The sequence below is a fragment of the Somniosus microcephalus genome, chromosome 29 (genome assembly GCF_052327205.1).
Source record: "Somniosus microcephalus isolate GS21.2 chromosome 29, FLI_Smic_1.0, whole genome shotgun sequence".
In the NCBI taxonomy this organism is placed as follows: domain Eukaryota; kingdom Metazoa; phylum Chordata; class Chondrichthyes; order Squaliformes; family Somniosidae; genus Somniosus; species Somniosus microcephalus.
In genome coordinates, this window is record NC_141015.1 from 40,243,908 (window position 1) to 40,268,167 (window position 24,260).

A 24,260-nucleotide genomic window follows, 5' to 3' on the forward strand; every position below is an offset into this window, starting at 1 on the left:
CACCATCCAGGACAAAGCAGCCCGTTTGATTGGCACCCCATCCACCACCTTAAACATTCACTCCCTCCACCACCGGTGCACTGTGGCTGCAGTGTGTACCATCTAGAAGATGCACTGCAGCAACTCGCCAAGGCTTCTTCGGCAGCACCTCCCAAACCCGCGACCTCTTCCACCTAGAAGGACAAGGGCAGCAGGCGCATGGGAACACCACCACCTCCAAGTTCCCCTCCAAGTCACACACCATCCTGACTTGGAAGTATATCGGCCGATCCTTCATCGTCGCTGGGTCAAAATCCTGGAACTCCCTCCCTAACAGCACTGTGGGAGCACCTTCACCACTCGGACTGCACCGGGTCAAGAAGGCAGCTCACCACCACCTTCTCAAGGGGCAATTAGGGATGGGCAATAAATGCTGGCCTTGCCAGCGATGCCCACATCACTGGAACGAATAAAAAAAATGTCACAGGCAGCTGAATTACGCAAAGAAGTCCTGTCTCTTCCCCAGCTCGAAAATACAGGAATTTCGCAATAATCCGAAAAAGAAAGATTTGCCGGCGTCTCGCAGTGATTCCTGGCTGGCACGGAGTGTCTGGCCCACATTAATTACAGCCTGTATGGGTTTTAACTCTCCACTGATGGCTCCTTTCCTGTGCTGCACTTTTTGCCTCAGGTATTAAATCTTTCTGTGGCAGTCACTTCCCGGGCAGCAACTACAGTATTATGTTTGTCAATATTAGAACAATTACGCGGAGGTGACTAACTGCTTCTCTGGAGGAAGTGATCTCTCCTGTGTACGTGTCACTTAGCAGCTTCCTTGAGTAGAGGCAGCAGGTAACCAGAGGGGCCTTTTTAAGTTACAAAAAGTGAAGGCAGCACTTGCCTGGTGACCTTAAACCGAGGCCCCATCTGCCCCCTCCCAGGTGGACGTGAAGGATGTGGTCTAACCAGGGTTTTGTACAGCTGCAGCATAACTTCTACCCCCTTGTACTCTAGTTCTCTAGATATAAAGGCCAGCACTCCATTAGCCTTTTTGATTATTTTCTGTGCCTGTTCATGACATTGTAATGATCTATGTACCTGAACCCCCAAGTCTCTTTGGATATCCACTGTTTTTTTTAAAAATAGCTTTTCACCATTTAGAAAGTCCCCTGTTCTATCCTTTTAAGGTCCAAAGTGGATGACCTCGCGTTTGCTTACATTGAAATCCATTCGCCACAGTTTTGCCCATTCACTTAATCTGTCGCTATCCCTTTGTAATTTTATGCTTCATCTCCTCTTCTCTTGTTGGGCAGTCCCTCGGAACCGAGGATGACTTGCTTCCACACTAAAAATGAGTTCTCAGGTGACTGATGAGTCCAATGCTTTCATCCACACTGCCTACAATGCCGCCTATCGTTGTGTCATCGGAAAATTTGGATATATGACTTTCTCTGCCATCGAGAGTCGGTAACCAGAGGACACAGATTTAAGGTTTTTCTGCAGCGAGTTGTTGTGATCTGGAACGCGCTGCCTGAAAGGGCGGTGGAAGCAGATTCAATAGTAACTTTCAAAAGGGAATTGGATAAATACTTGTAAAGGAAATATTTGCAGGAATATGGGGAAAGGGCAGGGGGGAGTGGGACTGATTGGAGAGCTCTTTCAAAGAGCCGGCACAGGCACGATGGGCAGAGCGGCCTCCTTCCGTGCAGTCTGATTCTATGATTTCTGCCCAGCTTTCAGCAGAGAACAGGGCAGTAATGAAAATGGGGGAGAGTGGGGGCAAGGGGCTGGTGTGACACCAATATTCCCCAAATCCTCGTGGGGAAACGTGAAGGCGCAGTAGTTTGGGTTATATCGGCAAAACATTGTGCCTCGAGAGCGCAATGGGGTACGTTTTTAAACACCAGTCACCCATTGGATAGGATTTCTTTTGGAATTGGGCGGGGTGCGTGAGTTACAAAAGTTCTCGCTCAGTATCATCCCCCATGCTCCAGTGACTTTGTAAATCCTCGACGTGGTTTGTTTAATAAGTGTTCGGCTCCCTGGCCACTAAATGCCCTGCTTGAATTAATATTCCTGTGAACTGGGGCTAACAAATAAGCATTCCGTGCAATCTTTCTCCTCACAGCCTGAACTGCGCATTCTGTAATTCCAATCGGGACAATCACAGAGGCGACTCGGCACATATTTCACGCAAACCTGAACATATTTCCAAGAGCTTTTGCTAACCTCCAGGGGAGCAGTGGCAGCACATTGATAATATCTTGTATATGGATTATGGAACGTCAGGTAATTGGGGATCATCTGCATGCTGTTTAAGGTGATACTGTCAGCCTTGAGTGATCCCTTTAATGGAGCAGCCTCATCATTCACGGCTTTTCACATTCAGTGTAATAAGCCACGGGTAGCGTCAACTTGGCTCAGTTAGTGGCCCTCACGCCAGAATGTCCGCTAGTTCTGGGTTCAAGCCCCACTGCAGGACCTGAGAACAGAACCGAGGCAGATCCTCCTGGTTCTGCTGTTGTTTTGAGCGTGAGGTCCCATCTGGTGGCTCAGGTGGATGTAAACAGGCAGTCAGGGTTGCTCTTATACAGGGTGTTTGCATCACACTGTTTAAGCCCAGGTATTTAAAACCCTTGTCAAGGCACTTCCTAAAGTGCGGTGCCCAGAATTGCACACAATACTCCAGCTGAGGCCGAACCAATGTTTTATAAACTTTTGGCACAACTTCCTAAATTACAGTGTCAGCCGTGGCTCAGTGGGCGGCACCCTTGCCTCGGAGTCAGAGGGTCGTGGGTTCAAGTCCCACTCCAGAGACTTAGCACATAAAGCTAAGCTGACATTCCCAGTGCAGTGCTGAGGGAGTGCCGCACTGTCGGAGGTGCCGTCTTTTGGATGAGATGTTAAACCGAGGCCCTGTCTGCGCTCTCAAGTGGATTTAAAAGATCCCATGGCACTATTTCGAAGAAGAGCAGGGGAGTTGTCCTGCGGCCAATATTTATCCCTCAACCAGCATCACTAAAACAGATTATCTGGCCATTATCTCATTGCTGTTTGTGGGAGCTTGCTGTGTGCAAATTGGCTGCCGCGTTTCCTACATTACAACAGTGGCTACACTTCATTGGCAGTAAAGTGTTTTGGGACGCCCTGAGGTCGTGACAGGCGCTATAGAAATGCAAGTCTTTCCTTCTTTTCTTTATGGCTTCAATCTACCCCCGACCGTGAAGCGCCTTAGGATCCTTTGCCCGTCTAATACAAATGCAGCCCGGCTCCTATCGCAGGAACACACCGGCCGGCGCCGAGCGGATTCTCGATTACTCACCATGCCGGGTCGTCTTGAAGTTGACGGGCTGGAAGCCTCCGGTCAGAGCCGCGGAGGAGTCGGTGATGTCGGTGTCGAAGTCACGGCAGCTCCTCTTGTACACGATGATGCCGAGCACCAGCATTATCACTACGAAGACGAACACGGCCACCACCAGACCCGCATACAATGCGACATCACCGCTGGCATTCATGGCTATCGGGTTCAAGGGAAGGTCAAGAGGTAAGCGGTGTTTATTAATCATAGGGACATGGGAACAGGAGGAGGCCATTCAGCCCTTTGAGCCTGTTCCACCATTCAATGAGATCATGGCTGATCTGTGACCTAACTCCGTCTTCCCACCTTGGCTCCATATGCCTTAATAGCCTTACCTAGCAAAAATTGATCTCAGATTTATTATTAATTGAGCTGGCATCCACTGCTTTTGGTGGGAGAGAGTTCCACACTTCTACCACCCTTTGCGTTTCCTAACTTCTCTCCTGAATGGCCTGGCTCTGATTTTAAGGTTATGTCTCGTTGCCCTAGACTCCCCCTACCAGCGGAATACATTACTTTCTGTCTATCCTATCAATTCCTTTCAAAATCCTAAAAACCTCAATCACATCCCCTCTTAACCTCCTATATTCCGGGGAATACAAACATAGTTTGTGTAATCTCTCCTCATAATCTAACCCTTGATGCCCTGGTGGCATTCTGGCGAATCTGCGCGGCGCGCCTTCCAAGGCCAATAGAGCCTTGCGGTGGCCAGAACTGTACACAGTTTAAAAAAAATTATCACATGCATTGTAAGGACAAAGCAAATTTGGAAGCAAACTGCTTTCAGTGATTCCTTTCATTGAATCTTATATTTTTAGCACGTGCACAATAACCATTTAGTGCAGAGGGTCGCCTTCTAATAAGCCAATTCATTTCCCGCACTGTCACAGTGAGAGTTTCAAACTCCAGGACATATAGTAAACCGGAGCCTAAAAGTGATTGCAACCACCTTTTATTTTAGTAAAAATTCAGATCTTCTTCATACTAGCGGATCTCCTCTGGCATTGCCATGTAAAGTCTAGGTCCGTGCCGGTGTTTATGCTCCACACCAGCCTCCTCCCACCCCTCGTCATCTCACCCCATCAACATATCCTTCTATTCCTTTCTCCCTCATGTGTTTATCTAGCTTCCCCTTAAATGCATCAATACTATTCGCCTCAACCACGCCCTGTGGTAGCGAGTTCCACATTCTCACCACTCTCTGGGTAAAGAAGTTTCTCCTGAATTCCCGATTGGATTTGTTGGCGACTGTCTTATATTGATGGCCCCGAGTTCTAGTGGTAGAAGTGTGTAGACGTGGGTGTGACGGGTAGCTTTATAATGGAGAAATCTGACTTGAGAGGGTCAAGCCCAAATAAGGAGTGTGTGACACACAGAACAAATTCGAGGTAGATGTCTTCATGGGGGTTGGAAACCTGCTACATCACGGGGCCCTGAAATCACACTGCCGGGCCCAGACATACCGACACAACGCCGCTGTTTCAAATTCCTTTCTCTATTATTTTATCGGACGCTCCAAAATACTTTAAAAGAAGTGGAGGTTGACGTAAGAAAACTACTCGGCACTTGGTCTAAGCGTTAAACAAAGCTTTAATCAACTGTTTTCCAACATGGAGGTCTAGTTGTGTCCTTCACTAGTTCCTGTTAAGAATGTCCTGCGCAAGCTGGGCCCGTGCCCGAGTATTTATACTCTCCCTGGACAGCGCCACCCGTAGGCCGCTTAGTATTATTTCATAAGTCTTTCTTTCATGAATGACTGATTCATGTCAGAGGTTAATGCCTCCACTAAAACAGCAAGGAAAGGTAATCCCATGGCCTAATGTCATGTTCAACGCCCCACAGTGGGTCAGACTGACACCGAGATTGAGCCAACACACATTTTAACACTGATTGGTCGCCAGGAAGCAGTGATCATGGAAACGTTCAGTGCCAGGCACAGAAACGCGCTGTCCAGTTAGCTCAGCTCTCGCTCTCTCTCTTCCATTAGCTCTCACGTCCCAGACAACTTAAGAAACATACGGAAGTGTTATCGCTCACGGTGAAGGACAGCGTCTAACCTACATTCATGGTGCAGTGTACCAGGCCCCAGGCTCACGGTCAATGATTATTGTACGTGACTAAGAGAAACAAAAATAAATGCGAAATAATGAAATGGGAACTTACTAGAGGTTTTTGGTTCATTTAATAGCTTTTTATCTGTTAAAAAAAACAAAAGTAAAATCAACATGGAAAGAGAATGAAATGAAATTGTTTGAATGTACATAAAAAATAGAAAATCAAGGAAAATAAAATGAAAGCACTCAATACTTTTAATACTCAGAAAAGCACCGCTCACTCACACAGGAAGTTTGGTAGAAACTGTTTTTTGATTCTATACAAAATAATAAATGGATGTGGATGCAACAAGATGGAGGGTTGAGAAAATATTCTAAATTGTGAGGGTGATGACCAAGGATTGTATTAACGTGACCTGAATCCTGAGATTCGTTTAGAACTCTCTAACACGCTCGTTTGCACATACTAAAAGTGTTCTGCCACTTTTTCTTGAGCGCGCAATCGCCATTGTGAGGTTAGCTTCATGTGACAGGACGAAGCGTTTTACAGACATTTACATGAAAGTGGTCATGTGATAGGAACAGGTGTGTAACAGACGTCTACGGAAAGCAGCCACGTGACCTTTGGTAGAGAGGCTGTGAACTGCACATGGGAAAGTGGCCTGAGATGATTTGCCTGCCAATTTTCTCTGACATCTCTCCCAACGTGACATCTCATTCACAACCGGCCCCTTTTCATCCCGTGTGCCAAGGCAAGGTGAGCTCTGTGTTTCCAACACTGCAGGAGACCCAACCTGTGCAGCAGAGCGCGGAGGTTGCGGAGGCGCGGAAAGCACGTACCTTTGTCTAAAAGCCCTCGAACAGAGACAGACAGATGAGGAGATAGGTTGGGAGGCTATAGACCCTTCAGGCTCTTTGATCTCACTTTTCTAGAATACCAATCCTATCAACTTCTTGTTATGTCAACTCGACGTTTTATAGGAGCCCTGAAAAGGGGCAGATCAGTACTTGGATGTTATGGACCTTCACTCAAGTGCCATTCTTCTGAGCCCCAACTCCAGTGTATCCACACTTTTGTTTGGCCCTTTTCTTCTTCCCTCCCACAGGGCAGCTGTCCTTCATTCTGCCAGCGCAATTCACACTTCATCCAGAGCCATCCTTTGTTCCTTAACCTGTCCCATTACCACCTCCTCTCGCCTTCAATATCTCTTAATGTCTCTCAATGTCTCTTAATCTCTCCTGCTTTCTATCCTATCACTGACCGTCCCTTTTGTTCTTTCATCCCCTCCCCCTTTTCCCAGCCCCTAAACTTGCTTTAAAATCTGTTCCTTTTCCTGCTTTTTTTCCAGTTCTGACGAAGGGTCTTCGACCTGAAACGTTAACTCTGTTTCTCTCTCCACCGATGTTGCCCTGGCCTGCTGAGTTTTTCCAGCCTTTTCTGTTGTTATTTCGGATTTCCAGCATCCGCAGTATTTTGCTATCGTCCAGTGTAAATGTACTTGATAACCCACTCATGTAGGGACAGAAACACACAGGTGGACACAGCGGTGACAGGAAATACTCCCCCCTCTATTTCTAATATAGAGGCGAGACATACAAAACCCCTCCCCCTAAAAGCAACAAGGTGCCGGTCCTTTATAGCTGTTCATGGCCACGACCTCCTAGCTGCATAATCAGCGAGAAAATACAGAATCCTTTGCGGAGTTTCTGACAGGGAACCTCTGTGACACAGGCTTTAGAAACTAGAGCCGAGCATTGTGAATGAGTTGTGTCCTTGTGTGCGTCAGCGGGAAGTGGGACAGGCTGGTCCCCAGAGCAGACACTTGACTACAGGCCCATTGAGCCTGTCAAGACTCCTTTAGCTTTCTGTTTAATGTTTTGAAAACACGGTTCGAAGGGTTTTGGATTCGACAAATCACTGCAAATATGTCCGGAGGGGTTATTACTCGGTGGTGCCGGGAACAAGAGCTAATTTGACCTGACAACTAAGCAACTGTGGTCTTTTCAGGCGTTTATTTACGGCGCGCAGGGCTGACCAAAGATTCAGCTATTGATATATGAATAAAGACCAGCTCACGTCACAGTTTCTCGAGGATGATCTTGATTTTAGTGAGGCAGTTTTTTTCCCACCATGTCCGGCTTAGTTGGTTCTTGCCTCTGTGTCAGAAGGTTGTGGGTTCAAGTCGACTGAGGGAAAGGTAGGGAACACTCAACCATCCCTTGCTGTTGCTGAGCTGGCCAAGCAACGATATCTACAACATCTAAAGGGATCAACTTCCCAATTTGAGGAGCTTAAGTTTGAGGCTTAAGAACATAAGAATTAGGAGCAGGAGTCGGCCACACGGCCCCTCAAGCCTGCTCCGCCATTCAATAAGATCAGGGCTGATCTTTGGCCTCAACTCCACTTTCCCGCCCGATCTCCATATTTCCTCGATTCCCCTAGAGTCCAAAAACCTATCGATCTCAGCCTTGAATATACTCAATTCAATTCAATTCAAATTGCTTTATTGGCATGACAAGGTACATCTTATGTTGCCAAAGCATCGAAAAACATTCATGGTTGTACACAAAAATACAGATCTATCCATACAGTGTATAAACAGATATATCCCTGAGTGTATAAATATACATTCATATATAATTTGTATATACTCTTTTCTTATATTTAGTGGTTGTCCCTCTGTTTATGGCAAGCTGTAACATAGTGTGCCGCTAAGGTTACACAATTTCTCTCTTCCCCTAGTAGGTATGGGAGTTTTTGGTCGTCATTCAAATTTCTGAATTCCGGGTATATTTTTGTGAATTTTGGGTAGAAATTCTCCCTTATGCCCTGATATTTTCTACAAGCTGTGAGGAATATACTCAATGACTGAGCCTCCACAGCCCTCTGGGGTAGAGAATTCCAAAGATTCACCACCCTCTGAGTGAAGAAATTTCAGTCCTAAATGGCTGACCCCTTAGCCTGAGACTATGCCCCCTAGTTCTAGGCTCTCCAGCCAGGGGAAACAACCTCTCAGCATCTACCCTGTCAATCCCCCCACAGAGGCAGCGGGAAAAAAATGAAAGGATAGCTAAACAGAGTGAGGCAGAAAGAGAGAGATTGAATGAAAAGCTCCGTTATCGCAGAATGGAAACATTTACACGTTCCACATTACTCATTCATCTTTACATGAGTCCAGACCTTTCTTTGTGCGAGCAGGGGAGGTCTCCCCGGTGTCCTGGGGCCAATATTTATCCCTCAATCAACATCACTCAAACAGATTATCTGGTCATTATCACATTGCTGGTTGTGGGAGCTTGCTGTGCGCAAATTGGCAGCTGCATTTCCTACATTACAACAGTGGCTGGACTTCAAAAAGTACTTCATTGGCTGCAAAGCGCTTTGGGACGTCCGGTGATCGTGAAAGGCGCTGGAGAAATGCAAGTCTTTTTTTTTGTTTCCATCATTGCGTCTGAGATTAAATTGAGGTGATGCGGAGCTCCTTTTACTTTTTGGACCCAGTGCTCATTCTGAAAGTCCTGGGCCGTATGCGCGCAGCTGAAGTGGGGATTGCCTGTTTAATCAGGGATAGTGCTGCAGCCTGAGCACATTGCAAGCACAGCGTCCATGTGATGTGCCCAGCTCCTACCTGCTGCTCGGGTCCACCCCTGCAGAGAAATCCGTCCAATGGCAATCTGGTTTTTTTAAATTCTACTTACTCTGCATACAGAGGCCATCTGTGCAGTTTTTGGACTCCAGCACCAGGCCGACGCAATCCTTGCCTCCATTTCTGGGTGAGGGCTCCGTGCACTCGCGGCTCCTCCAGTGGGTGCACTCGGTACTGCAAGCTGACCACTTGCTCCAGTTGGTCCAGCCGCCGTCAACTGCATTTCATCAGAAAGGAATAACAGAAGAATGACTCGGGGCCGCAGTCACAGCTGGACCTGCCCGAATTGAGCTGCAGCTGACAGTTACGTACAATTACATCGAATGTATGGCACAGAAACAGGCCATTCGGCCCCACTGGTCCGTGCCGGTGTTTATGCTCCACACGAGCCTCCCCCAACCCCTCTTCATCTCACCCTATCAGCATATCCTTCTATTCCTTTCTCCCTCATGTGTTTATCCAGCCTCCTCTTAAATGCATCTCTGCTATTCGCCTCAACCACTCCCTGTGGCAGCGAGTTCCACATTCTCAAAAGGGATACAGAGGCACTGGAGGAAGGGCATCAACATATTTACAAGGATAATAGCAGAACTGAGAAGGAGCTACGATCAGGAAAGATTGAACAGGCTGGGGCTCTTTTCTCTAGAAAAGAGAAGGCTAAGGGGTGACCTGATAGAGGTCTTTAAAATTATGAAGGGGCTTTGATAGGGTAGACGTAGAGAAGATGTTTCCACTTGTGTGGGGAGTCCAAAACTAGGGGTCATAAATATAAGTTAGTCACTAAAAAATCCAATAAGGAATTCAGGAGAAACCTCTTCACTCAGAGAGTGGTATCAAGTTCCAGTTGGCATCCAACCAGAAACCAATATATAGAGTAGATCGGGAGAAAATGTTTCCACTGGCAGGAGGTTGGGCTAACCAAATTAGTAACAATACTCTGGAGGAGGAATTCCTGGAGTGTTTACGGGATGGTTTCCTGGACCAATATGTCGAGGAACCAACCAGAGATCAGGCCATCTTAGACTGGGTATTATGTAACGAGAAAGGATTAATTAGCAATCTTGTTGTACGAGGCCCCTTGGGTCGGAGCAATCATAATATGATCGAATTCTTCATTAAGATGGAGAATGAAGTAGTTGACTCAGAGACTAGGGTCCTAAATTTAAATAAAGGAAACTACGATGGTCTGAGGAGCGAGTTGGGTAGGATTGATTGGGGAATATCACTCAAAGGGTTGACGGTGGATAGGCAATGGCAAACATTCAAAGACCGAATGGATGAACTACAGAATTTGTTCATCCCAGTTTGGCATAAAAATAAAACAAAAAAGGTGACTCAACCGTGGCTAATAAGGGAAATTAGGGATAGCATAAGATCCAAGGAGAGGACATATAAATTGGCCAGAAAAAGCAATAATCCTGAGGATTGGGAGCAGTTTAGGATTCAACAAAGGAGGACAAAGGGATTAATTAAGGGGAAAATATAATATGAGAGTAAGCTTGCAGGGAACATAAAAACTGATGGTAAAAGCTTTTATAGATATGTAAAGAGAAAAAGATTGGTGAAATCAAGCATAGGTCCCTTGCAGTCAGAATCAGGGGAATTTATAATGGGGAACAAAGAAATGGCTGACCAACTAAATAGATATTTTGGTTCTGTCTTCACAAAGGAGGACACAAATAACCTCCCAGAGATGCCGGGGAACATAGGGTCTGATGAAAGGGTGGAACTGAAAGAAATCAGTATTTGTAGGGTCATAATCTACAGATAAGGGGTAAGCCATTTAGGACTGAAATGAGGAGGAATTTCTTCACCCAGAGAGTGGTGAACCTGTGGAATTCTCTGCCACAGAGGGCGGTGGAGGCCAGTTCATTAAATATATTCAAGAAGGAGTTGGATATATTTCTTAAGGCTAAAGGGATCAAGAGATATGGGGAGAAGGCAGGGACAGGGTACTGAATTTGGATGATCAGCCATGATCTCATTGAATGGCGGAGCAGGCTCGAGGGGCCGAATGGCCGACTCCTGCTCCTATCTTCTATGTTTCTATGAAAGGGCGGTGCAAGCAAATACAACAGTAACGTTCAAAAGGGAATTGGATAAATACATAGCAACATAGAAGATAGGAGCAGGAGTAGGCCATTCGGCCCCTCGAGCCTGCTCCGCCATTCAATGCGATCATGGCTGATCATCCAAACTCAGTACCCGGTCCCTGCTTTCTCCCCATATCCCTTGATCCCTTTAGCCTTAAGAAATATATCTAACTCCTTCTTGAAAAGGAAATATTCGCAGGGCTGTGGGGGAAAGAGCGGGAGGAGTGGAACTAATTGGAGAGCTCTTTCAGAGAGCCGGCACAGGAATGATGGGCCAAATGGCCTTCTGCGCTTTCTGATTCTAGACTGATACCTGGGATGGGAAGAATGATGTATGAAGAGAGATTGGGTCGATTAGGCTTATATTCGCTAGAGTTTAGAAGAATGAGAGGGGATCTCATTGAAACTTATAAAATTCTAACAGGACTAGACAGACTAGATGCAGGAAGGATGTTCCCGATGGCGGGGGAGTCCAGAACCAGGGGTCACAGTCTAAGGATAAGGGGTAAGCCATTTAGGACTGAGGTGAGGGGGAATTTCTTCACCCAGAGAGTGGTGAACCTATGGAATTCTCTGCCACACAGGGCAGTTGAGGCCAATTCATTAAATATATTCAAGAAGGAGTTGGATATATTTCTTAAGGCTAAAGGGATCAAGGGATATGGGGAGAAAGCAGGGACAGGGTACTGAATTTGTATGATCAGCCATGATCTCATTAAATGGCGGAACAGGCTCGAGGGGCCGAATGGCCTACTCCTATCTTCTGTTTCTATGTTTCTAAGTCAGCAACTGTGGCAGGCACCCTTTGTATTGTCCAATCAATACCCCAAGTTAGTTTACTGCCCTTTTTGGCAACAGCCATTTTCCATCCCATAAAGTGGAGAGCGATTGATCAGGCCGTGTCGCAAACCACTGCCGCCTCTCGCCACTCACCCGGGCACATGGTGGTGCAGCCAATCTTCTGAAAGGTTTGCCCCTCGCAGAAGGTTCCACTGTTGAGTGGCGCTGGGTTCGTGCACGTCCTTGTTCGTTTCTGCCAACCTCGCCCGCAGCGGTTGTTACACGAAGACCATTCTGTCCAGGTGGACCAGCCACCATTTACTGTGGGGGGGGGGGAAATCAGACAAAAGATGGCTATCCGGTAGAAATAGTGAAGGAGACCGCCAACTGTATTGCCAGTTGTTTCCTGAAGTGAAAGGTTTGGTCATTCAATTATCATCATGTACAACTTGAAATACTCAACAGCAACCTATTGCAAACCTTTCTATCATACGAACATAAGAATTAGGAGCAGGAGTCGGCCATTCGGCCCCTCAAGCCTGCTCCGCCATTCAATAAGATCATGGCTGATCATCGACCTCAACTCCACTTTCCTGCCCGATCTTCATATCCCTTGATTCCCCATGAGTCCAAAAATCTATCGATCTCAGCCTTGAATATACTCAATGACTGAGCATCCACAGCCCTCTGGGGCAGAGAATTCCAAAGATTCACAACCCTGAGTGAAGAAATTTCTCCTCATCTCAGTCCTAAATGGCCGACCCCTTATCTTATCCTGAGACTATGCCCCCTATTTCTAGACACTCCAGCCAGGGGAAACAACCTCTCAGCATCTACCCTGTCAATCCCCTTCAGAATCTTATATGTTTCAATGAGATCACCTCTCGTTTTTCTAAACTCCAGAGAGTATCGGCCCATTCTACTCAATGGGTGAAAAGTTCAGTATCGCCCCGTTTGGGGCGCCATTATCGGCCATGCGCAAAGTTTAGCGCCTGGCGCTAATTATCGCCTCCAACAGCACACTTGGCTTTTATCGCCCCTGGAGGTGATTGGAGCGCTAAATCAGGCGCTTCACACCTGTCTTAAGGCGCAAAGGCCGAGGAGCGAGGCGCTACCTCAGAGCGCTGGCGAAGCAAGGAAGGGCAAATCAAAATAAACCTGCAAAGTGCTGCTCAGTACCCAAAACTCCTTCACACAGCATTGAATCTCCCAGAAGTCTCTCTCTCTCTCTCAGAATGCATGGTGCAAAAATGTCACCAACAAAAAAAGGCAGGAAGCGGTCGCCTTTAAATAGCGCTCCCCCAGTCCCTTCCCGACTGCAAAACGCTCCCCTCAACCTGTCGTTGCTAGTGGCAGGCGGTAAGGCAGGGGGCGCCACTCAATATCCTGTCCGGGGCGCTACCGGGGCGTTGCGCACTCGACTGATGTCACAATCTGCCGGCGCAGGAGATGGTGGCGGTAGTGTTTAGCGCTGCCGCAAAATGTCTAGTTAATTTCGCGAGCGGCGCAAACATCGCCGCGCCCGGGCGCTAGTTGCTTTGCGCCCCATTAGCGCCCTCTTAAGGCGCTAACGGGAGGCGCAAACAACGGAATTTTCCCCCCGATATCTCTCCTCATAGGACAGCCCTCTCTTCCCAGGGATCAATCTAGTGTGAAACATAATAAAACAGACTTCTAGAGAAGGTCATTGATTCAAGAGACACCTTTAACAAAGGAAGAGGAGGAGGCCATTCAGCCCCTTGAGCTGTTCCGCCATTCAATTAGTTCATGGCTCATCTGAATCTTAACTCCCGCCTGGGTTCCATATCCCTTAATACCCTTGCCTAACAAAAATCTGTGAATCTCACTTTTGAAATGTTCAATCGACCCCCAGCATCCACAGCCTTTTGAAGGAGAGAGTTCCAGATTTCCACCGCCCTTTGTGTGAAGAAGTGCTTCCTGATATCACCCCTGAACGGCCTGGCTCTAATTTTAAGGTCATGCCCCCTTGTTCTGGACTCCCCCCACCAGAGGAAATACAAGTAATACAAAGTATTTACAGCACAGAAACAGGCCATTCGGCCCAACTGGTCCGTGCCGGTGTTAATGCTCCACACGAGCCTCCTCCCACCCCTACTTCAACTAACCCCGTCAACATAACCTTCCATTCCTTTCCCCCTCAAGTGCTTATCTAGCTTCCCCTTAAATGCATCAATGCTATTCATGAGGGTATTGGCTTGGAAATAGTTTTGATCTTCTCTTATCAAGTCCTTAAAAGGATCAATATCTGTTTAAGAGGCACAATGAGTTACTAACACCGCTCCTCGACTTTCATGCTGGGGGATTAGCAGGTGGTGGGGGTGGCTCAGAAGTATAAGGTCTATTATTAACACCAAGTCAAACTTGGCACTTCCCATGATCAATTATCACTGATGCATCTGCAGACATCTGTTAGTCTTCCCCACCCCTCCAATTAATCTCTTGCTCAATATAAGCTTCAGGCAGGCTCATGTCCGTGAACAGTCAGAAATGCGCCTGCATCAACAGACCCGGCGATCAGAGTAATATAGTCCTTTGTATCGGACTCTGCTGGCAACTCTGAAGCCTTAAGAATGGAATGAGGTGCTCAGGAGATTATTCTGCGGCATTCATCTTCGATCAGATCATCAGCATATTCATTCCCTCTCCTTCGCTTTAATGGACTGCTGCCTATTTAAAGGACGATGCACAGCTGCTGACTGTTTCTTTCCCGCTTCCCAGACAAGTGACAGGGAAAAAAAAAGTCAGAAAAGAGGAGCTTATCTGACACGAGGCTTGCGGTACTGTTGGCCAAATGAAACAGCAGGGTGCGTTTGTAAAACCTGTGATTTAAGCCCAGGTGTTGTCTAACATGTCTGTGCGGTAAAGTGGAGCACATGGTAATTGGGAGTCTGCTGCTTTCAAACCATCAACAAGAAAATTACAGATTATTAACCGCAGCGCTGCCATTGCTTTAGGTGCTCCCAGGCTCCCGGCATACAAGCAACGAGGGCAGATTTGCGATCGTGTAAAACGGGTGACAGCGAGTCGGCCACCCGTTCCACATCTCTCCCCCCGTCAATGGAACCTGGCTGGACTACATATTGCATAGAATTACATCGAATATACAGCACAGAAACAGGCCATTCGGCCCAACTGTTCTGGTGTTTATACTCTCCTCCCATCCCATCCACCTCATCTCAGCCTTTCAGCGTATCTTTCTATTCCTTTTTCTCTCATGTACTCGTCTAGCTTCCTTTTGAAAGCATCTAAGCTATTTGCCTCAACCACTCCCTGTGGGAGCAAGTTCCACATTCTAACCACTCTCTCTGAGTAAAGAAATCTCTCCTCATTTCCTAATTGGATTTATTAGTAACTACAGGAAACTCTTTTTTATCCGGCACCGACGGGACCGGCGTGGTGCCGGTTGATCAAAAAGTCCAGATTACAGAGAGGTATACTTACTAAGGTACGAGAGCCCCGTACACGGCCACAGATCTAGGCGTCCCTGTTGCATGGCCACAGATCCAGGAACCCCGGTTACACGGCCACTAATATGAAGTAAAACTTACCTGAACTACTCCTGAATTTTGCCGGTTAAGGGAGATTTCCGGTTACTTAGGTGCCGGTAAAAAGAGTTTCCTGATATCTTGTATTTATGGCCTCTAGTTTTGTAGATATCAGATTCAGTCGCCTCTGGTCGAACCACACACTACTCTAGGATCATTCTGGAGGCCAGAGATAAGCCCTGGCTTCTTTACCCGGCTCCCCTGCCCCACCCTCACCTCCAACAAGAAGTGTGAGGAGCTCATGGATTCATTCTCACTAAGACTGAGACCATATGTTGAGTTGCCTCTGCTGCTTCCCCTCCCTTCCCTTTACTTCCCTACCCTTCCTCCCCCCACCCCTTCCCTAGCCCGGAACCCGTCTTGTTCCCTGGACATATGCAGTACAAATCCTTAAAATTGAGTCATCAAAAACTGCAGGTAAAAACATCCAAGCGAAATTCGTATCACAGGTTAAGCACTTAGGCTGTGAAGGAACAATGCACAGTTATATTGGCACCATTAAACTTATAAGCCTAGAAATTGCTGTGTGTGAAATTACAGTAACAACGTTTTAATGAAATGACTTTGTGCCTTATTTTAAAGAAAATGTTATTCCATTTTGTGTTAGAATAGCAGGCCAGGTAAAGTCGGACAAATGCGCAGTAATTTCTAGGCCGTTGCTGTCACTCTTCTCCCCCGCTAATGGGCTAAGCGGCAAGAGGCCCTGATTCTAGACCAGGAGAGAACAGAGTGTTACGGTGGTTGCATGGCTCTTGGAACCCACTGGTTCCGATGCCAAGACTGCAGAGAACAGATCAAAACAAGCTTCTTTCAAGCAATAAATATATTGCTTTTGACACAACAATGTCAAGATAGGCTTAGCCCAACCAATCACTTGCCTGAAATGTTTGGCCAGCCTCAATGAATGGAGGTGCCCATTCATGCCCTCTCTGCCTGTTGTTCTTAAACTGGTCATTACAACGTTCAGTGCCTCAGTGGCAGCAACGTGTTGACGTGGGACTCATTGAAAGGGGGAAAAAATACTAAAGTGAGTAGATTGGGCCGATACTCTCTGGAGTTTAGAAGAATGAGAGGTGATCTCGTTGAAACAAATAAGATTCTGAGGGGGATTGACAGGATAGATGCTGAGAGGTTGTTTCCCCCTGACTGGAGAATCTGGAACTAGGGGGTGACATAAGAAAACTACTAGGCACTTGGTCTAAGCGTTAAACAAAGCTTTAATCAACTGTTTTACAACATGGAGGTCTAGTTGTGTCCTTCACTAGTTCCTGTTAAGAATGTCCTGCGCAAGCTGGGCCCGTGCCCGAGTATTTATACTCTCCCTGGACAGCGCCACCCATAGGCCGCTCAGTATTATTTCATAAGTCTTTCTTTCATGAATGACTGATTCATGTCAGGGGTCATAGTCTCAGGATAAGGGGGCGGCCATTTAGGACTGAGATGAGGAGGAATTTCTTCACTCAAGAGGGTTGTGAAACTTTGGAATTCTCTACCCCAGAGGGCTGTGGAACTCAATCGTTGAGTTTATTCAAGGCTGAGAGAGATAAATATTCGGACTCTAGGGGAATCGAGGGATATGGGGATAGTGCAGGAAGGTGGAGTTGAGGTCGAAGATCAGCCATGATCTTATTGAATGGCGGAGCAGGCTCGAGGGGCCGAATGGTCGACTCCTGCTCTTATTTCTTATGTTCTTATAAAACAGCTCCCGAAAGGCAAGGCCCCTGGCTTACCGTATACAACCACAGTGGCAGTGGTACTGCGTCGCCTGGCAACAATGTTCTTGGCCACACACGTGTAGTTTGCCGTGTCAGAGAGCCGGGCTTGCTTGATGATCAGGTTATGGTCAATGGTGATGAGGAAGTTCGAGTCTTGGACCGGGCTGATAACATCATCGTTCTTCAGCCATTCCACCTGAATAAGAGAAGGAGGCGGCGCAAATAAAGGGCAGCGTCTTTGGGAGGCAATCTTATCGTTAACAATGCTGAAACTCTGCACGGTCAGCTGCGAGAAATTCCCAACCATATTAAACTGATGTAGCAACTTGTAAAAGTTAATACAGCGAAAAGTTACAAATTCAAGAATGGACGTGGTTGGGTGGAGTCTCAAAAGCTTCCAGGTATCAAGAGAGAGATTTGCAATAATGAGCACACACACACACTCACACACACACTGCTGCACACAGAACGTGCAGAGAGGGCACCCACGGAAGCCAAGGGAATCTCAGGCGGCCCTTGTGCTTTCGAAGGGGAGAAGACGCACAAAGGAAGGAAAGTTCGAACGCAACCGCGAATCGCGAGACGCAGAAAGCCTTGCGCTCATTCGGCGATCACTCGTCCATTTGTTGCCTTGCCCCGACCTCGGTACAAGTCCATACCTGAGCAAGGCCAATGCTCCGAGGCCGTAGTTCGCCCGGATACGGTTAAGACGTGACAAACAGCCAACCACTGCCCAACAGGTTTGTCTCAATCGCCCTTTTTTTGCTTCCCCCCCCACCCCTCCCCTTTTCCACCCCACGTTATTTAATCAAGAGAATTAAAGGCATCAGTTCAGATGCGCCTTTATCAAATGGTATTAGCTGCTGGCTGCCTGGTCATCAGTTCCCAGAGAAACAGTGAAGCATGCAATTTAATCTGTGAAGGGCACCGAATCATTTAATCCAGAGACAGAGGAGGACACTCGGCGAGCAAAATTTTATTTTCATTAGGTTTAATGCATTTCTAATTAATTTGTTTCCTTTCACACAGTTACAAGTGTTCGCTGATTAATCGCCCTGACCTCCGAAGTTTTTCACCCCTTTAATCTCCTCTCACTTCATTGACTCTTATTAAAATAAGTGATAATAAAACTGGAGCCATTCAACAGATTCTTTTTCATGCATAAAGGTCTCGTCTCTTTGGAATTTACCTTTTGAATGACAGTGTGCGTTGACATTCTAACCCAACAATGCCTACAAGGCTGGCCTTGAAAGCCGTATGAGAAATATTTAACAGTAATGGGATGGGTTAAAGAATAGGCGCTTTATATAATTTCTCAATTTGAGACTCGGTCAGTGTAGTAACCTGGGAGGTTATGAGTAACCTGATCCACCAGGTGGTGCTGTGGCAATTGCTCTCCTGAGTTAAGTCTGATCTGTACTGGTTGTACTCTTTGTTTTTGCTGCCTCATGGCAGAAGCTTTTATGTGCAAGTGTTGATTAAACCATGTTAAGGAGTTAACCGGTGTCCGTCTCCATCTATGGCCACCTCAAGATACCACAGTCAGCGCACATCAGATCGGAATCTGTGACACATGTGACTCTCCTCCGCCTCTGGCCGGGTGGTTATTTATCAAAATTTTGGGCTGGGAGATGGTGGGGGCTCCCTCTACTCCACGTGCTCCAGAGAGACCAAGCACTCTTTTCTCCTGCTCCGTCTCCCTTCCCCTGCGGATGGACAACAGAGTGACGGGCCAACACTGCTCTGTGTTAGGCAAGGTCCGGCTCCCACCGGCGGGTACCCGCCAAGCTCTTTTTGTCAGCCTGTGGCTCAGTGGGCAGCACACTCTCGCCTCGGAGTCAGAAGGTCGTGGGTTCGAGCCCCACTCCAGGGACTTGAGCACAAAAATCTAGACTGACGCTCCAGTGCAGTGCTGAGGGAGTGCAGCACTGTCGGAGGTGCCGTCTTTCGGATGAGACGTTAAACCGAGGCCCCGTCTGCTCTCTTGGGTGGATGTAAAAGATCCTATGGCACTATTTTGAAGAAGAGCAGAGGAGTTATCCCCGGTGTCCTGGGGCCAAATATTTTTCCTTCAATCAACATCTAAAACAGATGATCCGGTCATTATCACATTGCTGTTTGTTGGAGCTTGCTGTGCGCAAATTGGCTGCCGCATTTCCTACATTACAACAGTGACTACACTTCAAAAAGTACTTCATTGGCTGTAAAGCACTTTGAGACATCCGGTGGTCGTGAAAGGCGCTATAGAAATGCAAGATTTTCTTTTTTTCTTTTTCTATGATGAAGCGTCTGTGCGCGCTTTGTAACTAAGTTCTACTTTCAAACACCTGGTTAAATCTAGTAATCGACAACGGTGGACGTTCAGTCTTTGCTCCCAGCTCCTTAACAACACCAACAATCTGTACTTATATCATCGAGTCTACAGCACAGAAACAGGCCATTCGGCCCAACTACTCCATGTCGGTGTTCAGGCTCCCCTCGAGCCTCCTCCCACTCCTCTTCATCTCACCCTATCAGCATACCCTTCTATTCCTTTCTCCTTCATGGTTATTGAGCTTCCCCTTAAATGCATCTATACTATTCGCCTCAACCACTCCCTGTGGGAGCGAGTTCCACATTCTCACCACTCTCTGGGAAAGAAGTTTCTCCTGAATTCCCGATTGGATTTATTAGTGACTATCTTATATTTATGATGATCTCTAGTTCTGGTCTCCCCCACAAGTGGAAACATTTACTCTACGTCTACCCCATCAAAACAGGAGAAATCCGCGGCTCACCACATGAAAATTGCAGTCACAGACCCAAATCCCAACTCGCCAGGTGGTAACCTTCCTAGGATGGTCTCTCAGCGGGATCGTCACCTTTGAGACAGGGTTGCTAGTGCCTTTAATGTACTAAAACATCCCAACCAGGAGCGTTGTCAAACAAAATTTGACACCGAGCCACATAAAGGAGATATATCAGGGCAGGTGACCAAAAGCTTGGTCAAAGGGATAGGTTTTAAAGAGCATCTAAAAGGAGGAGAGGTAGAGAGGTTTCCTCGGGGATTCACTGCATCAAGAATCAGCACGGAACCGAAGATGATTTTTAACGGGCTTCTGCTTCAGTGCGCGGGGAGGAAATAAAATCGCCCGATACCCAGCAATAAATGTGATACTTCATAGAAGTTACCAGCTCCAAACCTTAGGTCTCTCAGCAGCTACACAAACAAGTTGAGCCCCGTGTTCTTTTCCCATTTTTTTCCCTCGAGGAATGAGGGTGACGAAGTGAGAAACAAACTAGGGTCCGGAGTTGTGAACCTGCTCGTTTTAGGTGGGTCAGTGCCCCCCGCTGAAACAGCAGAGACGGGAATTTGATCTCCACGTGTTCATCACCAGCAGTCCTTTCTCCCCCTGTATGTGACACACAGGCCTAGATTTTAACAACCGGCCTTAAAAGGAGGCCAATGGGAAGCTCGTGGCGATTCTGCGCTGGTATCCAGGGTCCAAAAACAAAACAATCCAGGCTCCTGGTCGGTGATTTGCTACATTCATTAGCGAGGAGCTGGGGCCGCTGAGAAATATCCAGAGTCAGAGACTGGACTGCAAACCCACCGGGTCATTAACCTCACTGTGTTCCCTAGTGACTCCATGGAGATATGGAAATGACTCAAGCAAGCTGGGTGGCCGAGTGATTCACGAAATCCCCAACAAGAAACAGAGCAATCCAAGGAAGGGTCAGCCAAGGAAGAGTTAGCCAAGTGCCAGCGGAGTGACTGATGAACCGGATGGGTCACACATTTCCTCATACCCCGAGTTGTATAATGTTTCTGAGTCCCATTACTCTGAAAGTGGCAGTTCTATTTATAATCCACGACTGTAATAAAAATTAAGGTGATCAAATTGCCTCCTCCCTTTTAGTTTCCTCTTAAAACCCAAGTTCCCTAACGACTACTTGATTCATCCTGTCCTCTTTCTTACCTTATGCCTCGATTTTAAAATTCTCATCCTGGTTTTCAAATCCCTCCATGGCTTCAGCCCCCCCTCCCTATCCCTGTGACCTCCTCCAGCCCTGCAAACCTCCGAGATCTCAGCGCTCCTCCAATTCTGGCCTCTTGCGCATCCCCCGATTTTAATCGCTCCACCATTGGCGGCCGTGCCTTCAGCTGCCTGGGCCCTAAGCTCTGGAATTCCCTCCCTAAACCTCTCCGCCTCTCTACCACTCTTTCCTCCTTTAAGACGCTCCTTAAAACCTCCCTCTTTGGCCAAGCTTTTGGTCACCTGCCCTAATATCTCCTTATGTGGCTCGGTGTCAAATTTTGTTTGATAACATCTCCTGTGAAGCGCCGCGGGACGTTTTACTGTGTTAAAGGCGCTGGATATATATGCAAGTTTGTTCGTGATGCCCTGCACTTTGCAGAGGCTTCCTAGTTGAGAAAAGACCCTTAATGTGGCCAGGGGTCCTGTGACACCATCGGAATTACTCACGAGTTACCGAATAACCTCTCACATGACTGACTGTGTGTGCGAGAGACAGAGAGAGAGACTGCATCTTTCCTCCTTGTTTACATGCTGGAGGTTAAGCAGCTTCTGGTGCCGAATGCTTCTGCTACTTCCTCTGGTTTGAAATTCCCCAGACTGACAACCAAGGTTAAGGCCACATCTTTGCCCTTTTCACTGGGGAAGAAACAAGCCAGACGCGATCACAGATCGCAATTTGCAAACTTCACTTAAAAAACCTTGGAATCCCATGTAACGAAAATGGAATTTTGATTGACGTGGCACTGACCAGGAAGCCTTTACCCCTTACCGCACACACTGAGATAGGCCAACAACAACAACCTGCATTTATATAGCGCCTCTAACGTAGTAAAATGTCCCAAGGCGCTTCACAGGAGCGATTATCAGACAACATTTGACACCGAGCCACATAAAAAGAAAAGACTTGCATTTTTACAGCGCCTTTCACGACCACCAGACGTCTCAAGGCGCTTTACAGCCAATGAAGTACTTTTGAAGTGGATAAATAAGGAGATATTAGGACAGGTGGCCGAAACGCTTGGCCAAAGAGGTGGGTTTTAAGGAGGGTCTTAAAAGGAGGAGAGAGAGGCGGAGAGGTTTAGGGAGGGAATTCCAGAGCTTTGGGCCCAGGTAGCTGAAGGCACGGCCGCCAATGGTGGAGCGATTAAAATCGGGGGATGTTCAAGAGGCCAGAATTGGAGGAGCGCAGAGATCTCGGAGGGTTTATTTATGTCGTAGGACCATTTATGTATGAAAATGCAGCAAAATATGTTTAAATTGTACTGAAGCTGATCTCTAGTATTATTATCATAATATCATGTGCAATATATTTAGCAGCTATCACAATAACTTAAATTTATGTAAAGCCTTTCAGCTAAATTTCAGATAAAGGGATAATGATAGATTAAGTGAATGGGCAAAACTGTGGCAAATGGATTTCAATGTAGGCAAATGTGAGGTCATCCACTTTGGAGCTAAAAAGGATAGAACAGGGTACTTTCTAAATGGTGAAAAGATAAAAACAGTGAATGCCCAAAGAGACTTGGGGGTCCAGGTACATAGATCATTAAAATGTCATGAACAGGTACAGAAAATAATCAAAGGCTAATGGAATGCTGGCCTTTATATCGAGAGGACTAGAATACAAGGGGGTAGAAGTTATGCTGCAGTTGTACAAAGCCCTGGTCAGACCACACCTGGAGCACTGTGAGCAGTTCTGGGCACCACACCTTAGGAAGGATATATTGGCCTTGGAGGGAGGGCAGCATAGGTTTACCAGAATGATACCCGGACACCAAGGGTTAAGTTATGAGGAGAGATTACACAAACTAGGGTTGTGTTCCCTAGAATTTAGAAGGTTAAGGGGTGATCTGATCGAAGTTTTCAAGATATTAAGGGGAACAGATAGGATAGATAGAGAGAAACTATTTCCGCTGGTTGGGGAGTCTAGGACTAGGGGGATTCGTCTAAAAATTAAAGCCAGACCTTTCAGGAGTGAAATTGGGAAACACTTCTACACACAAAGGGTGGCAGAAGTTTGGAACTCTCTTCCGCAAATGGCCATTGATGCTAGCTCAATTGGTTATTTAAAATCGGAGTTTGATAGATTTTTGTTAACCAAAGGTATTAAGGGATATGGGGCAAAGGCGGGTATATGGAGTTAGGTCGCAGATCAGCCATGATCTCAGTGAATGGCGGAACAGGCTCGAGGGGCTGAGTGCCCTCCTCCTGCTCCTATGTTTGTATAAAAAACCATCCCGAGGGAGAGCGAGGGAGAAGCGAGGGGAGGTTACATAGAGGAATTTTCAAATGGAGACTCTTTGCACCTCCTCCCCTTCATGCGTAGGACAAGGGATAAACCCCGGAGTCTGTCATGTATTATGGCAAAGTGGCGCGGTCACCCCCTCAGGACTGGGGGGCTACTTAAATGCCCACGATGTCATGCGAGCTGGGGCACAAGCGTATCCGCCCGATTGGCCGAACAAGAAAAGGGACAACTCTGATCTGATGCTCAACTTATCTCCAACACCACAGCCCAAAGATTTACGCTGCCCTGTCTCTTATAAGAACATAAGAAATAGGAGCAGGAGTCGGCCATACAGCTCCTTGAGCCTGCTCCGCCATTCATTAAGATCATGGCTGATCTTCGACCTCAACTCCACTTTCCCGCCCGATCCCCATATCCCTTAATTCCCCTAGAGTCCCAAAATCTATCGATCTCAGCCTTGAATATACTCAATGACTGAGCCTCCACAGCCCTCTGGGGTAGAGAATTTCAAAGATTCACCCCCCTCTGAGTGAAGAAATTTCTCCTCATCTCAGTCCTAAATGGCCGACCCCTTATTCTGAGACTGTGACCCCTGGTTCTAGACTCTCCAGCCAGGGGAAACAGCCTCTCAGCATCTACCCTGTCGAGCCCTGTAAGAGTTTTGTATGTTTCAATGAGATCACCTCCCATTCTTCTAAACTCCAGAGAATATAGGCCTAGTCTGCTCAATCTCTCCTCATAGGACAATCCCCCATCCCAGGAACCAGTCTGGTGAACCTTCGTTGCACTTCCTCTAAGACA

The 24,260-nt window shown here is 47.0% G+C and overlaps 1 protein-coding gene across 2 annotated transcripts in view; it reads right to left on the bottom strand.

The window, feature by feature from the left end:
- The window catches only part of LOC147098682 (netrin receptor UNC5B-a-like), a 339,224-nt gene that overhangs the window by 45,970 nt on the left and 268,994 nt on the right, over window positions 1–24,260 (bottom strand). The window contains exons 5-9 of one of the 2 annotated variants that reach the window (XM_085970681.1): window positions 17,208–17,388; window positions 12,065–12,232; window positions 9,091–9,255; window positions 5,501–5,533; window positions 3,302–3,496 (exon numbers count right to left, since the gene is read on the bottom strand). In XM_085970681.1, coding sequence (XP_085826807.1) covers window positions 3,302–3,496; window positions 5,501–5,533; window positions 9,091–9,255; window positions 12,065–12,232; window positions 17,208–17,388 — 742 coding nt within the window. The remainder of the gene's footprint in view (window positions 1–3,301; window positions 3,497–5,500; window positions 5,534–9,090; window positions 9,256–12,064; window positions 12,233–17,207; window positions 17,389–24,260) is intronic. The other variant, XM_085970682.1, reaches the window with a different exon arrangement.